At 40.0% G+C, this 18,048-nt stretch overlaps 1 protein-coding gene across 1 annotated transcript in view; it reads right to left on the reverse strand.

Annotated features, from left to right (window-relative positions):
• TIMM44 (translocase of inner mitochondrial membrane 44) overlaps positions 1–18,048 on the reverse strand; it is a 33,047-nt gene that overhangs the window by 1,041 nt on the left and 13,958 nt on the right. The window contains exons 6-12 of the mRNA XM_063453247.1: positions 15,620–15,759; positions 11,845–11,930; positions 10,008–10,100; positions 7,640–7,764; positions 7,218–7,268; positions 5,895–5,984; positions 2,559–2,669 (exon numbers count right to left, since the gene is read on the reverse strand). Coding sequence (XP_063309317.1) covers positions 2,559–2,669; positions 5,895–5,984; positions 7,218–7,268; positions 7,640–7,764; positions 10,008–10,100; positions 11,845–11,930; positions 15,620–15,759 — 696 coding nt within the window. The remainder of the gene's footprint in view (positions 1–2,558; positions 2,670–5,894; positions 5,985–7,217; positions 7,269–7,639; positions 7,765–10,007; positions 10,101–11,844; positions 11,931–15,619; positions 15,760–18,048) is intronic.

Here is an 18,048-nt window from a genome sequence, read left to right on the forward strand (position 1 = left end):
AAAAGTTGTCCTTTGGAGGCCACAAAATTAGCCCGGAATGTCAAAACAGCAGTCTGCTAGTTTCAGACCATAAAGGCTGTGAGAGTGGACATTTTTCTTTTACCAAAAAGAAAATATATATGTCACAGTATACACAGTATCTCACAAAAGTAAATACACCCCTCACATTTTTGTATATATTTTATTATATCTTTTCATTTGACAACACTGAAGAAATGGCACTCTGCTACAACGTAAAGTAGTAAGTGTACAGCCTGTATAACAGTGTAAATTTGCTGTCCCTCAAAATAACTCAACACACAGCCATTAATGTCTAAACTGTTGGCAACAAAAGTAAGTACATCCCAAAGTGTCAATATTTTGTGTAACCACCATTATTTTCCAACACTGCCTTAAAGGGACCCTATAGTCACCAGAACAACTACAGCTTAATGTAGTTGTTCTGGTGAGTATAATAGCGCTCTTCACGCATTTTCATGTAAACACTGCCTTTTCAGAGAATTTCAGAGAAAAGGCAGTGTTTACATGGCCCCTAGGAACACCTCCAAGTGGCCACTCCTTAGATTGCCAATGGAGAGGCTTCCTGGTTCAGGGCTGCACAGTAAGCAGTCCTGTCGTTCAGCGTCCCCACGCCGGTGGACACGCACGGCGCTGTAAATAAGGTGAGTTTTTTATTTTTCTATGGGTCCTTAAGGGGAGGGGGGGGCAAGCAACCTAAAGAGTATGTTTAGCACTATAGGGTCAGGAATACATGTTTGTGTTCCTGATCCTATAGTGATTCATTAACCCTCACATGCATGGAGTTCACCAGAGCTTCACAGGTTGCCACTGGAGTCCTCTTCCACTCCTCCATGACGACATCACGGAGCTGGTGGATGTTAGAAACCTTGCGCTCCCCCATCTTCCGTTAGAAGATGCCCCACAGATGCTCAATAGGGTTTAAGTCTGGAGTCCATGGCCAGTCCATCACCTTTACCTTCAGCTTCTTTAACAAGTCAGTGGTCACTTGGAGGTGTGTTCGTGGGGTCGTTATCATGTTGGAACACTGCCCTGCGGCCCAGTCTCCGAAGGAAGGGGATCATGCTCTGCTTCAGTATGTCACAGTACATGTTGGCATTCATGGTTTCCTCAATGAACTGTAGCTCCCCAGTGCTGGCAGCACTCATGCAGGCCCAGACCATGACACTCCAACCACCATGCTTGACTGTAGGCAAGACACACTTGTCTTTGTAATCCTCACCTGGTTGCAGCCACACACGCTTGATACCATCTGAACCAAATAAGTTTAGACATAGTTCCAGTAATCCATGTCCATAGTCTGCTTGTCTTCAGCAAACGGTTTGCGTGCTTTCTTGGGCATCATCTTTAGAAGAGGCTTCCTTCTGGAACGACAGCCATGCAGATCAATTCGATGCAGTGTGCGGCGTATGGTCGGAGCACCCCATCAACCTCTGCAGCAATGCTGGCAGCACTCATACGTCTATTTACCAAAGACAAACATTGGATATGACACTGAGCATGTGTACCTAACTTCTTTGATCGACCATGGTGAGGCCTGTTCTGAGTGGAACCGCTGTATGTTCTTGCCCACCGTACCACAGCACAGTTTCAGGGTTTTCGCAATCTTCTTATAGCCTATGCCATTTTTATGTAGAGCAACAATCCTTTTTTTCCAGATTTTTTTGCCATGAGGTGCCATGTTGAACTTCCAGTGATTAGTATGAGAGTGATAACACCAAATGTAATCCACATGCTCCCCATTCACGCCTGAGACCTTGTAACACTAACGAGTCACATGACACCAGGGAGGAAAAATGGCTTATTGTCCCCAATTTGGCATTTCCACTTAGGGGTGTACTCACTTTTGTTGCCAACTGTTTAACCATTAATGGCTGTGTGTTGAGTTATTTTGAGGGGACAGCACTGTTACACTGTTATACAGGCTGTACACCTACTACTTTACATTGTAGCAGAGTGTCATTTCTTCAGTGTTTTCACGTGAAAAGATATAATAAAATATTTACGAAAATGTAAGGGGTGTACTCACTTTTGTGAGAGATATATATCTCATACACCCCCCCCCCCCCCCCCCCCCAATCTTACTGTGCGTCTATTAGAGACAAATAAGTAAAACAAAAATAGTCACTTTACTAGTCTGAAAGCCTTTTTTAGACTTAAGGCCATGCATCTGTTCTATTCAGATGCTCTGCCAGGTGCTCAGAACGTTTGAGCCCTCTGTGGTTGCTAGATTGTAGGCCAATATAGTTTGACTCATAGAAGAGCCTGTATGGAAGGGGAAGGTAAAGCAGGATTTGCATTTTGCAGAGGGACTGCGAAAAAAAAAAATTCCTTCTTCGCTTGATGGAGACTAACGCAGGAGTTGAGAGAAATACAGATTTAGCTTTCATTTTGCATTGCTCTATCTAAACAACACATGGTACACATTTAAACACTGAACAACGTATTTAAAGACGAGTCCGGGTGCCTTTGCAAGGCAAACATCCAAATAACATAACCAACACTTAACCGAAAAAGGCATATATATATACAATACTTACAGGATCTCCTTCTACCACTTCGCCCTTCTGATTTGTGACTACCATAACAAGTTGAGCTTGGAAAGTTATAATAAGCACTGGTCCTTGCTCCATCATCTTTCCCATTGCAAGCTGGAAAGTAATTAAAGGGTCAATTGCACATCATATTCATTACCCTACAAATGCAGGAATGTGAACTTCCTCTTATTATCCATTATCAAAATAATATACGCAATTTAATGAGATGTGCTTTTAACGGTTATATTAAATCACAACGTAGCATCAAATATTGTACACTTTGGTTTCCAAATGAAAATAAGATCATTGGAATTTTTTGTTTTTTCTTTCTTTGAACCGTCTAAAATATTAATAAAAAGACCAATAGTTTGGTGGATACAATTAGGACTAAATTAATACACACAATATTAATCATGAAAAACAATACACTCACTGTGTGGAGTTGTGTTTTCTAATGAAGCAGTATTGTATTTAAAGGGACACTCCAGGCACCCAGACCACTGCTTCCCATTGGAGTGGTCTGGTTGCCAACTCCCACTACCCTTAACCCAGCAACTGTAATTATTGCAGTTTTTATAAACTGCAATATTTACCTTGCAGGGTTAACTCCTCCTCTAGTGGCTGTCTACTAGACAGCCACTAGAGGGCACTTCCAGGATTATAGCACAGATTTGCTGTGCTATAGCGTCGCTGGACGTCCTCACGCTATGTGGGGACTTTCAGCGTCGCTAAAATCCCTATAGGAAAGCATTGAAAGTATTTTCAATGCTCTCCAATGGGGAGGTCTAATGCGCGTGATCAGTCCTCCCCCGCCGGCTGACTAGGTGACGGGGAGGGGCGTGGGCGGACCAAGAAGCAGCGCCGCGGGACATCGTCGCTGCCTCTGGTAAGTCACTGAAGGGGTTTTGATCCCTTCAGCAACCGGGGATGGGAGGAGGGAGGAAGACGGGACCTGCAGTGCCAGGAAAACGGGTTGCTTTCCTGGCACTGGAGAGTCCCTTTAAGGTATATTAGGATAGTAAGAAAATTATTGGAGTTTATACACCTTTAATAACACCATTATTTTCACCCTTTTTTCTCTAAAATTTAAAGGCAGATCACACCATCCAAATAGAGATGGCATGCTTGCGCAAAAATATTTAGTTAAACAAATTACTAGAGAATTTATCTTTCTTTAAACAAAAAAAAAAAAAAAAAGAAACATCAGAAATGAAATGTGTGCTGGTGTATGAAGGAATCCTCTGATCACAAAAGAGACAAAGGGGCAAACGTTGCATAATCCCTCCAATTACTATACTGGAGTAATACCTGTCCTCTAAAAAGACCAAATTTTATCGAGGGAGGCCAGGCAGTCTAACACCTCACCATATTTGCCATATGTAGGCAATTCATTTTTCTCATAATGACATCAAAGTCTGGCACCATTACTATCCATATCCGTGCCAAACAGGAACGTGAAGATGTGAAAATATTATGGCACAATCTCAGACTAGATCTGGTTAGGCTGAAGCCTGAGGGGGGACCATTCAATATGGCCAGTTTAATCCGATTGTACCATAATCTTAATCGAAAAAGACTAGCCTGGGCAAGCAAAGTATATGCAACCACACGTCTATGGCTGGGAGTTCACCATGATCACAGACCTCTCTAACTTTGTATTAATGGATAATAGGTAACTGCTTTGGGGGTGGATGGGTCTGCAGCTTTAAAACACAGGAAGACAAAGCAAATTGAATGAGGGCAATGCAAAGCCCTGTAGTGGAGGAGTGTGATGTACACAGTCACTTTTTAATATTTCACTAGCCTATGTGGTGAATTGTTGTTAACATGCTCGTTTTGCACATATGTTGATATATTTATGTGGATGTATGTTTGTGAGTGCCTTTTGTCTCTTCTTTTTTTTTTTTTGTAAATAAATGTATTTATGATTTTTATCTTTGCATCTCTCTCACTTTTATTTGCCCATTTTGAAGGCATTTGGGGAATGTATTCATTTACTATCTTGGTTTTGACGCCCTCTATTGTTTGTGTGGTACTTTTTTGGGGTCTGTTTGGGGGGGTTTCGAGAGTGGCTGCAATTTTTCAGATTTAAACTTTATTCTATTTCAACACCAATGCAGCTGTCACATTTCTTGGTGTTTAGTTACTTTTGAATATCTGTTAGCTTGTTAACAAGGAAGTAGGAATTCTAGTGGAATAGTAAGGGTTTGTTCTATACTTTCAAATGTAACAAACTGAAATCAAAACGGCAAAATGCAGTTCCAAATAGCCAAACTGCAATTTAGAGTCCCTAAATAATTGGATTAAAGGGTCACTATAGTGTCAGGAAAACACACTAGTTTTCCTGACACTATATAACCCTTAGGTCCCTCCCCACCCTCAGGGCCCCCGCTCTCTTGGCGCTGAAGGGGTTAAAACCCCTTCAGTTACTTACTTTAATCCAGCACCGGGCTCCCTCTGTGCTGATGACCTCTCCTCCCCCGCCGACGTCAGTTCCCGAGTGGAGCGGAATGCGCATGCGCAGCAAGAGCTGCACGCACATTTAAACAGTCCATAGGAAAGCATTTCTCAATGCTTTCCTATGGACGTTCTGCATGCTGAATGCGATTTTCGCATCCAGCGTCGCAGAAGCGCCTCTTGCGGCTGTCAGGAAGACAGCCACTAGAGGCTGGATTAACCCTGCAATGTAAACATAGCAGTTTCTCTGTAACTGCTATGTTTACATTTGAAGGGTTAAAACCTGGGGGACCTGGCACCCAGACCACTTCATTGAGCTGAAGTGGTCTGGGTGACTATAGTGTCCATTTAACTGTTCTAAATAACAAATACATTGAATCCTTTAAATTACAGCAATTACGTCCCCAACAAAGGTTTAATAATTTGCAAAGTCCAGAACAGTGATGGGGAAACTAAAAGATAAGTCACTGCATTTAACAAACATTTTATGTAAAACTATTTTAGACAAGGTTTACTAGAAATGTTGATGCTAACTTTGTAGTCATGGCTACTTAAATGTTCATTCCACTTTCTTTTTTGACTTTCTTGGAAGTTCAGAAATTTTCTTAAGGACATATACTGTAGTTGTGTACAAGCTCAGAGTATCGTACACCCAGCTGTTCTGCACCCCAAAACCTTTATCTGTACAACGTTATATTCTAGCAAATGCAAAGACTCGGACAATAAAGTTGCAGTATTACAGTACATAAAAAAACTACTTCATTAATAAACAAAATATATAACTTATGACAAATATTGTAAATATTGCAAACAAGCAGCAATTTGTTTAGGTCATTATTTTCACAGTTACTTTAGAATGCTGTTAAAAAAATAGCTACTCACATCGAGATTGTCAATATCCAGAATCCTAGAGCGGAATTGGAGACCCATAGCTTTGGCCTGCTGGATGGGGTGCGCCATCTGACTATACGTCTAAAATAAAGAGAAGGCTTGGTATCTCTCATACAAATCAGGATCACAACATTTGACCGTGGTACAAATCAGGATCACAAAACTTAAATAGAAATGTTTGACAGAGCCACTAAAATAAATGGGGATGCTATGTGAAAGTAAAAAAGAAATGGGGGTGCTGAGAGGTTTATTTGTCATGTAACCATTTAAGGGATACTTGGGCCGATAGCAAATATTCGTTTGGGAGACAGGTTTATGATCTAAAACTTGGGTAAAGATTGCCACAGACAGTAGAAGGTAGAGGAGTCAGAAATGGCTCCATTAGGAGAAACCCATTACTAAGGGCAGTGGTATATTTATATATAAAGCATGCCTTACATAACTTATTTAAATGATGTGTGAAAGCATGGCTTATCATTACTGGGAGCCAAACTTATTTAAATGATGTGTGAAAGCATGTCTTAATGGACTAAGCAAAATTTGATGCTAGCTGCCCCTGAAACGGGATTTAACATGGCACACGTCTAATCACTATATTTTCCGTTCATTGCTGTAATTGCCTCAATAATTGATTAGTAGCAAAATTATATGACAACCACTTAATTTCTGGAGATACTTCAAAGCAATTAAATCAAATTAAAATCCGTACACCTAGGGGTTAAAAACAAATGAGCTACAATACGGTTCATGATCACTATAAAAGAGTAATTTGCGATTGGCTTTTACATTGATTGCACTGACTCAGCATTTGCTGCTGGATTACAAGAAAGTCAAGCCCCACTGCCTGCCAATAGTGGCTTGTAACGGGGCAGGGCTCAAAACTTCCACGTGCCACTAGCCATTGGCAAATGGAAATTTAGCTTTGGTGAACAGAAATGAATCTCTGGCCGCAGGGAATATCCAGGCTTGCAGTGGCTAGTGCAGGCATAGGCAACCTTCGACACTCCAGATGTTTTGGACTACACCTGCCATGATGCTTTGCCCACATTACGGGTGTAAGAGCATTATGGGGGATGTAGTCCAAAACATCTGGAGTGCCGAAGGTTGCCTATCCCTGTTCTAGTGTCTAAGTCCTGGCTAGTAGTATAGGATTTGAAAAGAAGCAAAACAGGGTATTAAACTAACAGTATGTACAGACTGTCAGTGTACTTTGTGCAATTGTACTGACACTTCATTTGTCATATTGTTAAATACACACACGCACAACATATGATAAGGAAGGTTTCTCCTGAATATAGAAAATGTGCTACTTACCGCTTCATAACACCAGTCTTTCAGGACATCAAGGTCACCTCTTATCATGGCCTATAAACCAAGAAGGAATCAAGGGTTAGTGTAACAATATAATACACATAACAGTAATTCACAGCAGAAAACACAACGTAACTTTAAACAGAGTAAACATTAAGCATGTGTCCTAACCTATCTTTGTAATAACAATGTAATAAAACATATGTTTGTAGCTGGAATCATTTACGAATGCCAATTAAGTTACAAAATGTAAGTTCTGGAATAACACTCTGTACTATTCACTTCTCTGGCTATTATGAAGTTGTCACATGTCATTAAAATAGCCCGTGCAGGATAGGATATGTCAGCAGACGGCTTAAAATAAAAATGTTAAATAAATAAATGCTGTGCATAATGACAAATGAATGATAAGGCTATCGCTATACCTCCAGGATGTTGGGAATAATATCTCTCTCACACAGTTTTAAAAACGTATCCTTGTCGAAGCTTGGGTCGGCTTTCAGAATCTCTGTGAGGACCTCAGACATTTCGGTTTTAGAAAACAGACCACCTTTAAGAAAAACAAATTTATCAAAGAAAATAAATGAGGAAAACAAGAAAGAATCAGAAGAATACCCAGCTGACAAATCAAGGAAAATTTATCACAGACATTTTTCATTCCAATGTTCAGTGAATTTTTGGTACAATCTATATAATCTGTTGGATTTTTCCATCTATTGTCTTTTTGCACCAAAACTGTAATTTTTTTTTACATACTCCATTCTTGGAGGACACAACAAATTTATGAATATTTACGCCATTTTTTCTGACAGATAAGTGCAGGATTTTTTTTCTGCCGCTAAAAATTTGGGGTTCTTTTGAAATAGAAATTTCTTTGAAAACTTGAGGAATTTACCAAGACCAACTTCTCTTTTTAACGGCCACTATCACTTTAACAAGTATATCTACCCTGAAAGTCCTTTACAGCAAAAGGCTGATTCTAACCAACAAAACACCAAACTAAATCCCATACCTATATTTTGCTTTCCGGTTTATGGCAACTGCACACTTTCTGCCCACCACCGGAGAGAAGGGGCAAAGTCTCAGAGCCAGAGAATGAAGTATGATGGTTTCATTAGAGCCTTTTCAGTGCTGTACATATGGGGATTCAAAGCAAATGTAGGACATTTGATGCATCTTTTAATTAAGGTGTTATTCCAACCTACATGATCACTTCTAAAAGCTTTTAGAGGTGGTCCTGGAGCAAGCAATTCGTATGTGCAGTTTTACAGCTTGAAAACGCTGCTTATGCAGAGACATGAGTCTAGTTGTATCCCCAACATACATGACTTAGGAAGGCCGAAAATCTGTTCTGGACTGCCTAATGTAAGTCCTGTGCAAACACTATGTCCGTTGTCAGCATATACTGCGCATAATCACATTTGCAGGCTTTGCTGCAAGCAGAAGCCAACTAAATTACTACTGTAGAATTGGTTTCCTTACTTCTACTTTTTTGCAAGCCCTCCCCACCTCCCTATATGAGTTTTCATTTGTCTGTACCTTTTTTCTTTGTCCCCTTCCTAATGCAAGCCATGCCAGTCCTCTGTGCCTCCATACCTGTGAACACTCTCTCCCCTTTTTGGTTCAGAGCGCTGCCTTGGGGGTGTGTATGGAATCGGGAGGTGGGCAGGCTTTAGTGTTGAGATGAGCTCTTACTCAGCTAATCTCGACACTTGTGAATGCATGCACATTCTAATAGAGAATCATTGGATTCAAAGATTCTTTATCAGAAGAAACAGATTGGCACATTTGCAGGTAGCCACACATGTGCCCAAGGTCCCGCAATGCTTCTCTAAGAGAAGCATTAGATTGGAGAGTGAACCGGAAGAGGATGATGTGGCATGGCGACGGAGGAGTGGTGGAAATCATCAGGGAGAACGCAGTGCTCAATTCTAGGTACATTTTAAGCTCTTTTTCAAAACATTAATTGGGCCAAAAATTGGGGTGTGGGTTAAAGTGTCACTCCAAGCATCATAACCACTACATTACCCTGGCCAGTTCCCCTGTAATGGGAATCAGGTTTGAGAAAGGCCCTGCATGGCCAGTGTCACCTTTTTCTTTGGCGACTTAAAAAAAAAGATCTTTAGGTTTAAAGATTTGTGCTTGACATTTCTATTTCTCCCCTGTAATGGGGCTCTCCATTAATTAACAGAACTAGAGCAGCTGGAGGCTGATATAGTCACCATTCATTGGCTGAGAGCATCAGCTGACCACTCATAGCCGGTGAATGACACTGTGCAAAGATATTTGCACATAATTGACATTAGCCAACCAAGCGCTGTTTAGCTAATAAAGACCTTATGACAATGACGACTGTACTGATGTGCTCTTTGGGCAAGAATACATTTTAAACAATACATTACACTATACTGAACTGACTAAAAGTTTATCTAGCTTAAAGTGAACTAGTCAACCACACATGTTGCTGTAAAGGTTTCACTTTAAAATCCCTGTAGCGCACTAACTGTAGGGAAAAGCAAACTATGTTGTTGTGAACTGCAACTTCCATAATGCAAATGCATTACAAGGGAATATATATATATATATATATATATATATATATATATATATATATATATAACCAGTGCTGCAGATTAATAAGGGCAGTACTGCAAGCAATTTATAATAAGTCCAGGGAGTGCACATTTAGATTTTTGGTTTTGTGTATATGACAGAAGTTGCACTATGGCTATAAAAATACTGAGATGTCAAGTGCAGAGCGAACGAACGAACACCATTTGTATACAATTTTACCTATGAGGTCGCTGACTTTGTCGGTAATGGTACGTGATGCTCTAATAAAAGCGTTATCACTCTCATCGTACTTCATTTTCATCTCAAAGAATCCTGTTTGTAACAGAAAAATATAGCTGTAATTTACAACAAAAAAAAATACTGAAATTATATCACATGGAATGCAGACAGGGAAAGCAACCACTTGCCATTTGCCATTTTCTCTATTAATTCACATTGGAAACATTCTGCAAGTCAGCTATGATCCCAGCTCAGCTACTTTGGCATAAAATTTTCAAATTCACTTTGAATTCTCACTTTGTAAACAATTCCAAAGGTTCTAAATAGGCTTACACATTTTAAAGGAAACAATCATAAAACTGTATATTGAATGCATAGCACGCATAGCGTGAAAACGTCCAGAGTCACGTGACCTATCCACCCAGAGGTCCTTCTAGTGACTGTCTGATGGACAGCCACTAGAGTTGGTGTTAACCCTAGCAGATAATTATTGCAGTTTCTTAAAAACTGCAATAATTACCTGCTGAGGATTAAAGGACATGGGACACTGTACCCAGACAACTTCAATGAACGGAAGTGGTCTGGGTGCCTATAGTGTCTCTTTAACCCCTTAAGGACACATGACATGTGTGACATGTCATGATTCCCTTTTATTCCAGAAGTTTGGTCCTTAAGGGGTTAAAGTCTACAGATAACAATTTTCAAACAATTTCCTAAGCAGGTAATTATTGCAATTTTTAAAATTATCTGCTAGGGTTAACACCAACTCTAGTGGCAGTCTATCAGACAGTCACTAGAGGGACCTCCGGCCGAATAGGCGACTTTTGGTCACCTGACGCTGGGCGTTTCCACGCTCTGCATGGGGACGTCCAGTGTCACCAAAAATCTCAGAAAAGCATTGAATAATGCTCTCCTATGGGGAAATCCTAATGCGAGCGTGGCCACTGCCACACATGCACATTAGGTCTCCGCCGCCGAGAAAAGGCAGAGCCGAGCCCAGGACACAGGTAAGTGACAGAAGGGATTTGGGGGGTGGGGGGAGAAGCTTGACGGAAGGTAAGGCTATAGTGCCAGGAAAGCAAGTTTGTTTTCCTGGCAGTATGGTTTCCCTTTAAGTGACAATTTCCAGGTTTTCGAAAAGGTAAGTTGTTGTAAGGATGTATCAGTGTTTCCAAATTAGAAAGGTACAGACACCACTGAACAAGGATCGTGTTTGCATAATATGAAATCTAGATTTTAATTCAACAGCATCAATAAACAGACACTTTTTTTTTTTTTTTTTACTCTTTTTCACTATTAAGTAGATAATGTTTAATACGAGAGGGTCCAATGTCATGGTTAAAAAAAAAAAAAATACACTTAAGGATAATATATAGTCTATAAAATGTACACAGTCTTTCAAGAATCACCAGTCCAATAAATAATGCACATTGAAACCAGGAACTCTAAATAGTTACACGGAAGGCTGACTAAATATGTACTTTTAATCAGACTTTACAGGGGTTAGCTCAGTGCATGCAACCTATCACTGCCTCTAAACGTTCAACAGTAGTAAAGTTCTCATTGTCCCTGTGACAGGTGAAGGTTTGGGTTTCATGTTCCAGGAGAGCCCTTGCACCTGAAAAAGATTTGACAAAAAAAAGGGGGACAGCACTCAAAGGCTGTCTGCACCATGACCTCCACAAAGATCTTAGTTGTATGGTGCTTAGAGTATCCATTTAAACCACCAAGAAAAGAGTTCACTACTGATGATGAGACCCAGGAGACTAGTCTCACAACCGCAGCTATCAAATTTCTATGTAGTAGCATTATCCAGATTACATTTAGTTGTACTTACTATTAAATACTACATTGTTGTCCTTGAAATCTTTCCATTGTTGGAACCACTTTGAATCCTTATGGAGCACCACACCCATAGCTTCTCTGTAAAAGTTACCATATGAATAGCACAATTAGATCCCTGTAAAAAGACTGTTAGATGAAACATGAATGAAAGATGTTGCAAGGCGTTAAAGGGACACTATAGTCACCAAAACAACTTTGGCTTTATGTATAGATCATGCCCCCCGCAGTCTCACTGCTCAGTTCTCTGCCAATTAGGAGTTAAATTACTTTTTGTTTATGCAGCCTAGTTACACCTCCCTGCATGTGACTTACACAACCTTCCTAAACACTTCCCGCAAAGAGAGATCTAATGTTTAAAACTTCCCTTATTGCACAATCCGTTTAATTTATCATTTATTTTCTCCTACTCTAGCTTTCTAGAACCTGCATGAGCCTCCTGTGCATGAATAAAGCTCAATTTTCAGTGCAGGATACAAACATTTCTAAAGCAAGTTAACATCACACTGAAAATTATTTAATTTTTTTTATGCAGGCTGTATGAGTCACAGCCAAGGGAGGAGTGACTAGGGCTGCATGGACAGAAACAATAGTGATTTAACTCCTAAAAGGCAGAGAATTGAGCAGTGAGACTGCAGGGGCATGCATGATCTATGCACAAAAAACGCTTAATTAAGCTAAAGCTATTTTGATGCCTATAGTGTCCCTTTAATTACAGAATACAAATCTAAAAACAATTCTGATCTGGTTATGGAAATGTGTTCTTTCAAAACCATAGAGTAGTCACTGTGCTCCCCTAATGCATCAATTAAGCCTTAATGAAAATGGCCCTGTTTTAAAAGAACACAGTGATTAGAAATGCATACATGTATTTCTAATGCTGGAGTGCTGCATAGTCTATTTAGATTGTGAGACCAACCCCTTAAAATGAAGAGATCCTTTACCTGTAATTTAGAAGCGAGACGAGGTTGCCTCAATGCAGCTCCACTCCGCTGCCTCGTGGAGAAGCATTGGCATCCTAAGATACTTGCTTAGTAACAGCAGTGTCATCTTTAGAATGCTTTTAGAGAAGCAGTAAATCAATTGCCTCTCTTCTGAGCGAGCACTCAAAGCAAATATGGAAGAGTACCCGTTCTAAGGCATTTCTAAAACAAAATGCGGATTTTATTTTTTTACTTTTATAAAATAAAAACTAAATAGATAAAGGGGACAGCAATTTTAAAAACAGACAGCCGTCCTTACTTACCGACTGGTCTCTGTTCTTATGACTCGGTCGTAAAACGAATTGGTCGGTAAGTAAGAATGCGCTAAAGAGCAGGTCTAAGTCAGGTGGAATTCCCCCGAACATAGACCAACTCACTAGTGCAGCGAATCCTTCAAAGGTATGTTCGGGGAAAATAACCTGAACATAGACCAGCTCACTAAAGCAGGGAATCCCTTGAATCTATGTTCGGGGGAAATTCACAGAAAATAGACCAGCACTCTAATATGGGGAGTCCCTTGAAACCCCGCGCTAGAGAGCTGGTCATTAGTCTGAGCCATCGTATGGCAGGTAAGTCACAAAGTGAAGACTACCTGTATAAAGCATATCAGCAAGCTGAAGTGCTTTTTGTGTTTGGAATGTTCGTTTAAAGGTTATCTACCTATCATAACACTACTTCTTTGTAACTCAAGATATTTAATGCTCACTACATCCACTTTGTTGTACTTGAATACATTTTTAGGTTATATTTGCAATGCACTGCCTAAGAAGAAATATACGATAACCTACATACTGTAACAGGAAAGCAGATGTTAATATTGTTCTTGAGCTTCCACTTAATTATAAAACTGAGCTATGCCCTAAAGGTACACCAAGCATGTCAACACGAGCCAAACAAACAAGGTTTAAGTTTATGTGGGCCGCAAAAAAACGTCAGTTTTCATAGAAACTTAGGTTTATTTAGAAAAGTACAGTATAAATAAATTTGCCTAACTCACACTGGACGTCCTCACGCTCGCACGGCTTCAAAGTAAACAAAAGAGCAAATTTATTTTAAGGAGACTGCATTGGCATATAACGAACTAATGTTTCAGTCCAACTACCTTGACATATAAAGAAAAGTTTGGTAATGGGAATGAATGGTGAATTTATGCTGTTGCACAGCTGTAAAAAAACAAAACAAATTACGTTATCTTGTTGATATTTGAAGTTCTATGAGGGTGTTCTACACTTTGGCTGAGATCATAAAACTTGATGATCTCAGCCAATCCAATGCTTTCCAATAGAAAAGCATTGAGAGGCAAAACTCTGCGCGGTCAATCAGCATCTCCATGGCGAGCATTCAGCACCTCCATGCAGACCCAATCTAGATCTAGTACACTGCCTCCTCCCCCCATTCTAATACACTGCCCCCAAGTGAATACACTGCCTCCCTCAATCCCCCAAACTAATACACAGCCTTCTGTGGCCCACCCTCCCTCCACTCTAATACATTGCCCCCACTCAAATTGAATACATTGCCCCCACTCAAATTGAATACATTGCCCCCACTCAAATTGAATACATTGCCCCCACTCAAATTGAATACATTGCCCCCACTCAAATTGAATACACTGCCCCCACTCAAATTGAATACACTGCCCCCACTCAAATTGAATACACTGCCCCCACTCAAATTGAATACACTGCCCCCACTCAAATTGAATACACTGCCCCCACTCAAATTGAATACACTGCCCCCACTCAAATTGAATACACTGCCCCCACTCAAATTGAATACACTGCCCCCACTCAAATTGAATACACTGCCCCCACTCAAATTGAATACACTGCCCCCACTCAAATTGAATACACTGCCCCCACTCAAATTGAATACACTGCCCCCACTCAAATTGAATACACTGCCCCCACTCAAATTGAATACACTGCCCCCCTCTCCCAATTTAATACACTGCCTTCCCCCCAATTTAACACAGAAGGTCCCCAAGCCCCTCTTCCCCTACCTCTAGATGAGCTACCCGTCCTCCAGTTCCAGGTCTGCTCTTCTCTGCTCAAGCAGGGCAGACACTCCTCTGGCACTGCTGCAGACAGCCATGCACTCTGTGCACAGTAGCGTCGCCATTGCACAGCCGCCGGATATGACTTAACACTCTGTATGCACATATCAGGCGGCCAGCATGGACTAATGCTTAGCTTTAGCGGCCACCAGAGCATGCAATCACCCGTGGCAGGGCAGACAGGAAAAACCTTTTCGGTCTTGTGGCTGGTCGCAGCCATAACACAAAGTGGCCCCAGGGGAGGTGGGCCGCAAGTTTGACATGCTTGATGTACACAGTTTTTTCACAAACAAATGTGGCCACAAGGATAATACAATTCTACCTACATAATTTGTAAGTTTAACTGCCAGAAAATAATAATTTCATATACATTTACAAACACTCTACAAGGTCTCTGCTTGTAAATGCTGTTGTGGCTTTTCAATCTGTTACTACTTACACACTATAAATAAAGAATATAAAAAAAAACACTCTATGTGCATTAATTTTCAAACAAACATAGTAATTCGGTGCATGAACAAATTGCTACTGCATCTTTAAAAAAAAAAAAAAAAAAAAAGCCAGGATCCCCAGCTGTAGCAGAACTACAACTTCCTTGATGCATTAGGATCTATTTCTGGCTAACAATGATTTAAGTTAAGGTAATTGAGTCTTGCAAAGAATTCATTACATTTCTGCATTTACATGTCGTAGATGTAAGTAAAAGGTGGTTAAGATAAATTAATACAGACTCATTGGCTTCAAATATCTTGTCTTCTTTGGTTCTGTCACCAGAGAATTCACTCCTCTTTCTTAACTTAGAAGGGGCTCGATAAGGACCAGTCTCTCCAAGAACACTTTCATCGATTTCCTTCTTGACAGTCTCCACTCCCTATAAAGAATACAGTCATAAATAACTTCACCAATCACCTAGACATAGAATCTAACAACTTATATTGCTTGTAAACAGACCATTCATTCTGCTCCATGCACAATGTTACAATGATACACAAACTACACACATAGACTCTAGCATTCACACCCAATAACAATCTACAAAAATACACCATCAAATTAATTCTTTCAACCATCCACACAAACATAATCCTGCATTCTCATGCTAACACGCCACATAAGTACATGCCTGCTGTCACACAAATTAATACTTCACAGATGCACACACCACTATGCTGCCGAACGCTGCTCCACTCACATACACTAATTCACCCTTAAATCTCCCACACACAGCATTCTTGCACCCTTGCATTCACACACATGTACAAACTATGCGAATTCACCTTTTCACCTTCACATTTTTACAATACTCACACAAAGCTAGCATGGAGCAAGCAATTAAACAGGAACATAGAATGCGGTGAATACTACAGATACTAGCTGGATGCATATAAAACACAGGAAGCAGAATAAGTGTAAATGGAAATTGTCCTTTTGCAGAAAGCTTTGTATTCTGAGGCTTGCGTATCTGTACACAGAACTGTAATAACTGTGTGCGTGTTAACTGCTCTTGTTCATATATCAAGTGGGATCGTATAGATTTAACTCTTTGAGTAAATGGCAGGATGTAAGCCATATTCTGGAATAGTGTACGAGGGGAGATTAAAGTGATTATTTATAGTATCTGGTGTCATTTACATGCACATAGTGACCTATGTCATCAAATTGTAAGACCTCTGGAACACAGTTTAAATAATGCTTAGCCAGGGTAAAGGACAGTATTGTAGAGTACGATTCCTGTATGTATTGCAGTTCGGAGGTTTTACAGTCTGTGGATTTACTTACATTCACATGCTTTTATTTATAGTATTCCGTGTTCACTAGAAAACTAAAAGGGATTTAGGACTCCTTGTGAACAAGGAAATATATAACATGAAAAGCATTTACAAGATTCACAGGGGCTCACAGACAACTCAACAGCTCTAATGTAGGGACCAATTTGCTAGTGGACAAAACTATCGTTTACAGAGGAGTAAACTAAAAGATAAACCTAAGGAAATCCAGGGTAGCTACAATATGTAGTTTCTAGTGTGTATTTAGAGGTTACATTTTTTAACCCCTTAAGGACACATGACATGTGTAACATGTCATGATTCCCTTTTATTCCAGAAGTTTGGTCCTTAAGGGGTTAAAGATTGTTTTATTTTTTTTATGCAACAATTTGGGACACTGGCTTAGAACGTTTCTCAGTAGAGTGTATGTATTTTCTTATTGCCTGTAGGACAGAGCCCTTTGTCCAACTTAGATGACGAAATTCACTCCATACATGAGCAACTGCAACCCTGTATGGGAACTGAAGATTTCAATGAATTATCTGATAGAACTAAAAGAGCCAAGACAAAATAGATGAAGAAATTAAAGACACTAAGTATCGAAAATATAAAAGAGCCTTTGAAAGAGCAGTTTCTAACGATTTTAAGAAAATTAAATGTAATAATAGGATGTGCAACCTCACATGTGGTGAGAGGAAGGCACTAAAGGGACTTGGAGAAAATGAACAAATTGTCATCAAGCACGCAGATAAAGGCGGTAGCTTGGTGGTGATGGATAAAACAAAATATGTGGTGGAATGTGAACGACAACTAGGGGATCGTGAGGTGTATGAGAGACCGGTCAACAATCCTCTAGGGGGACATAAAGAAGACACTAACCCATTTATTAGACAGAGGTAAATTGGAGGGGATTTTAACACAAAAAGAATATTACGTTTAAATTTTAAGTTTCCTAGAACCCCTGTCTTTTATATCCTTCCGAAGGTTCACAAGAATCTTGAAAATCCCCCTGGGAGGCCCATTGTGTCCGGTATTATGTCAGTATCTTATAATTTATCAAAATATATAGACTCTTTTTTTCACAGCCAATTGTAACTAAAACTAAATCTATGGATGTACTTGACATCTCCTCACTATATACCTGCATTCCGCATGACAAAGGCTGTACAGCGGTTAAAAGTTTTTAATGGATGATCATTCTCTACCTTCCACTCAAGTAGATTCCAAAGAAGATGGCACTTCTCAAATACAAGCTCAGAGTTTGTTTTTTAAGAAAAATGTAGCAAGAAGGACTACCCAGAGGATATTCTGGATAAGGCTTGGAGTGAAGTTAGGAATAAAACCCAATTAGAACTGCTAAGTAAAAACAATTCCAGGATACAGACCTCTGCTAA

This window comes from Pelobates fuscus, chromosome 5 (genome assembly GCF_036172605.1).
Source record: "Pelobates fuscus isolate aPelFus1 chromosome 5, aPelFus1.pri, whole genome shotgun sequence".
Taxonomy (NCBI): Eukaryota; Metazoa; Chordata; class Amphibia; order Anura; family Pelobatidae; genus Pelobates; species Pelobates fuscus.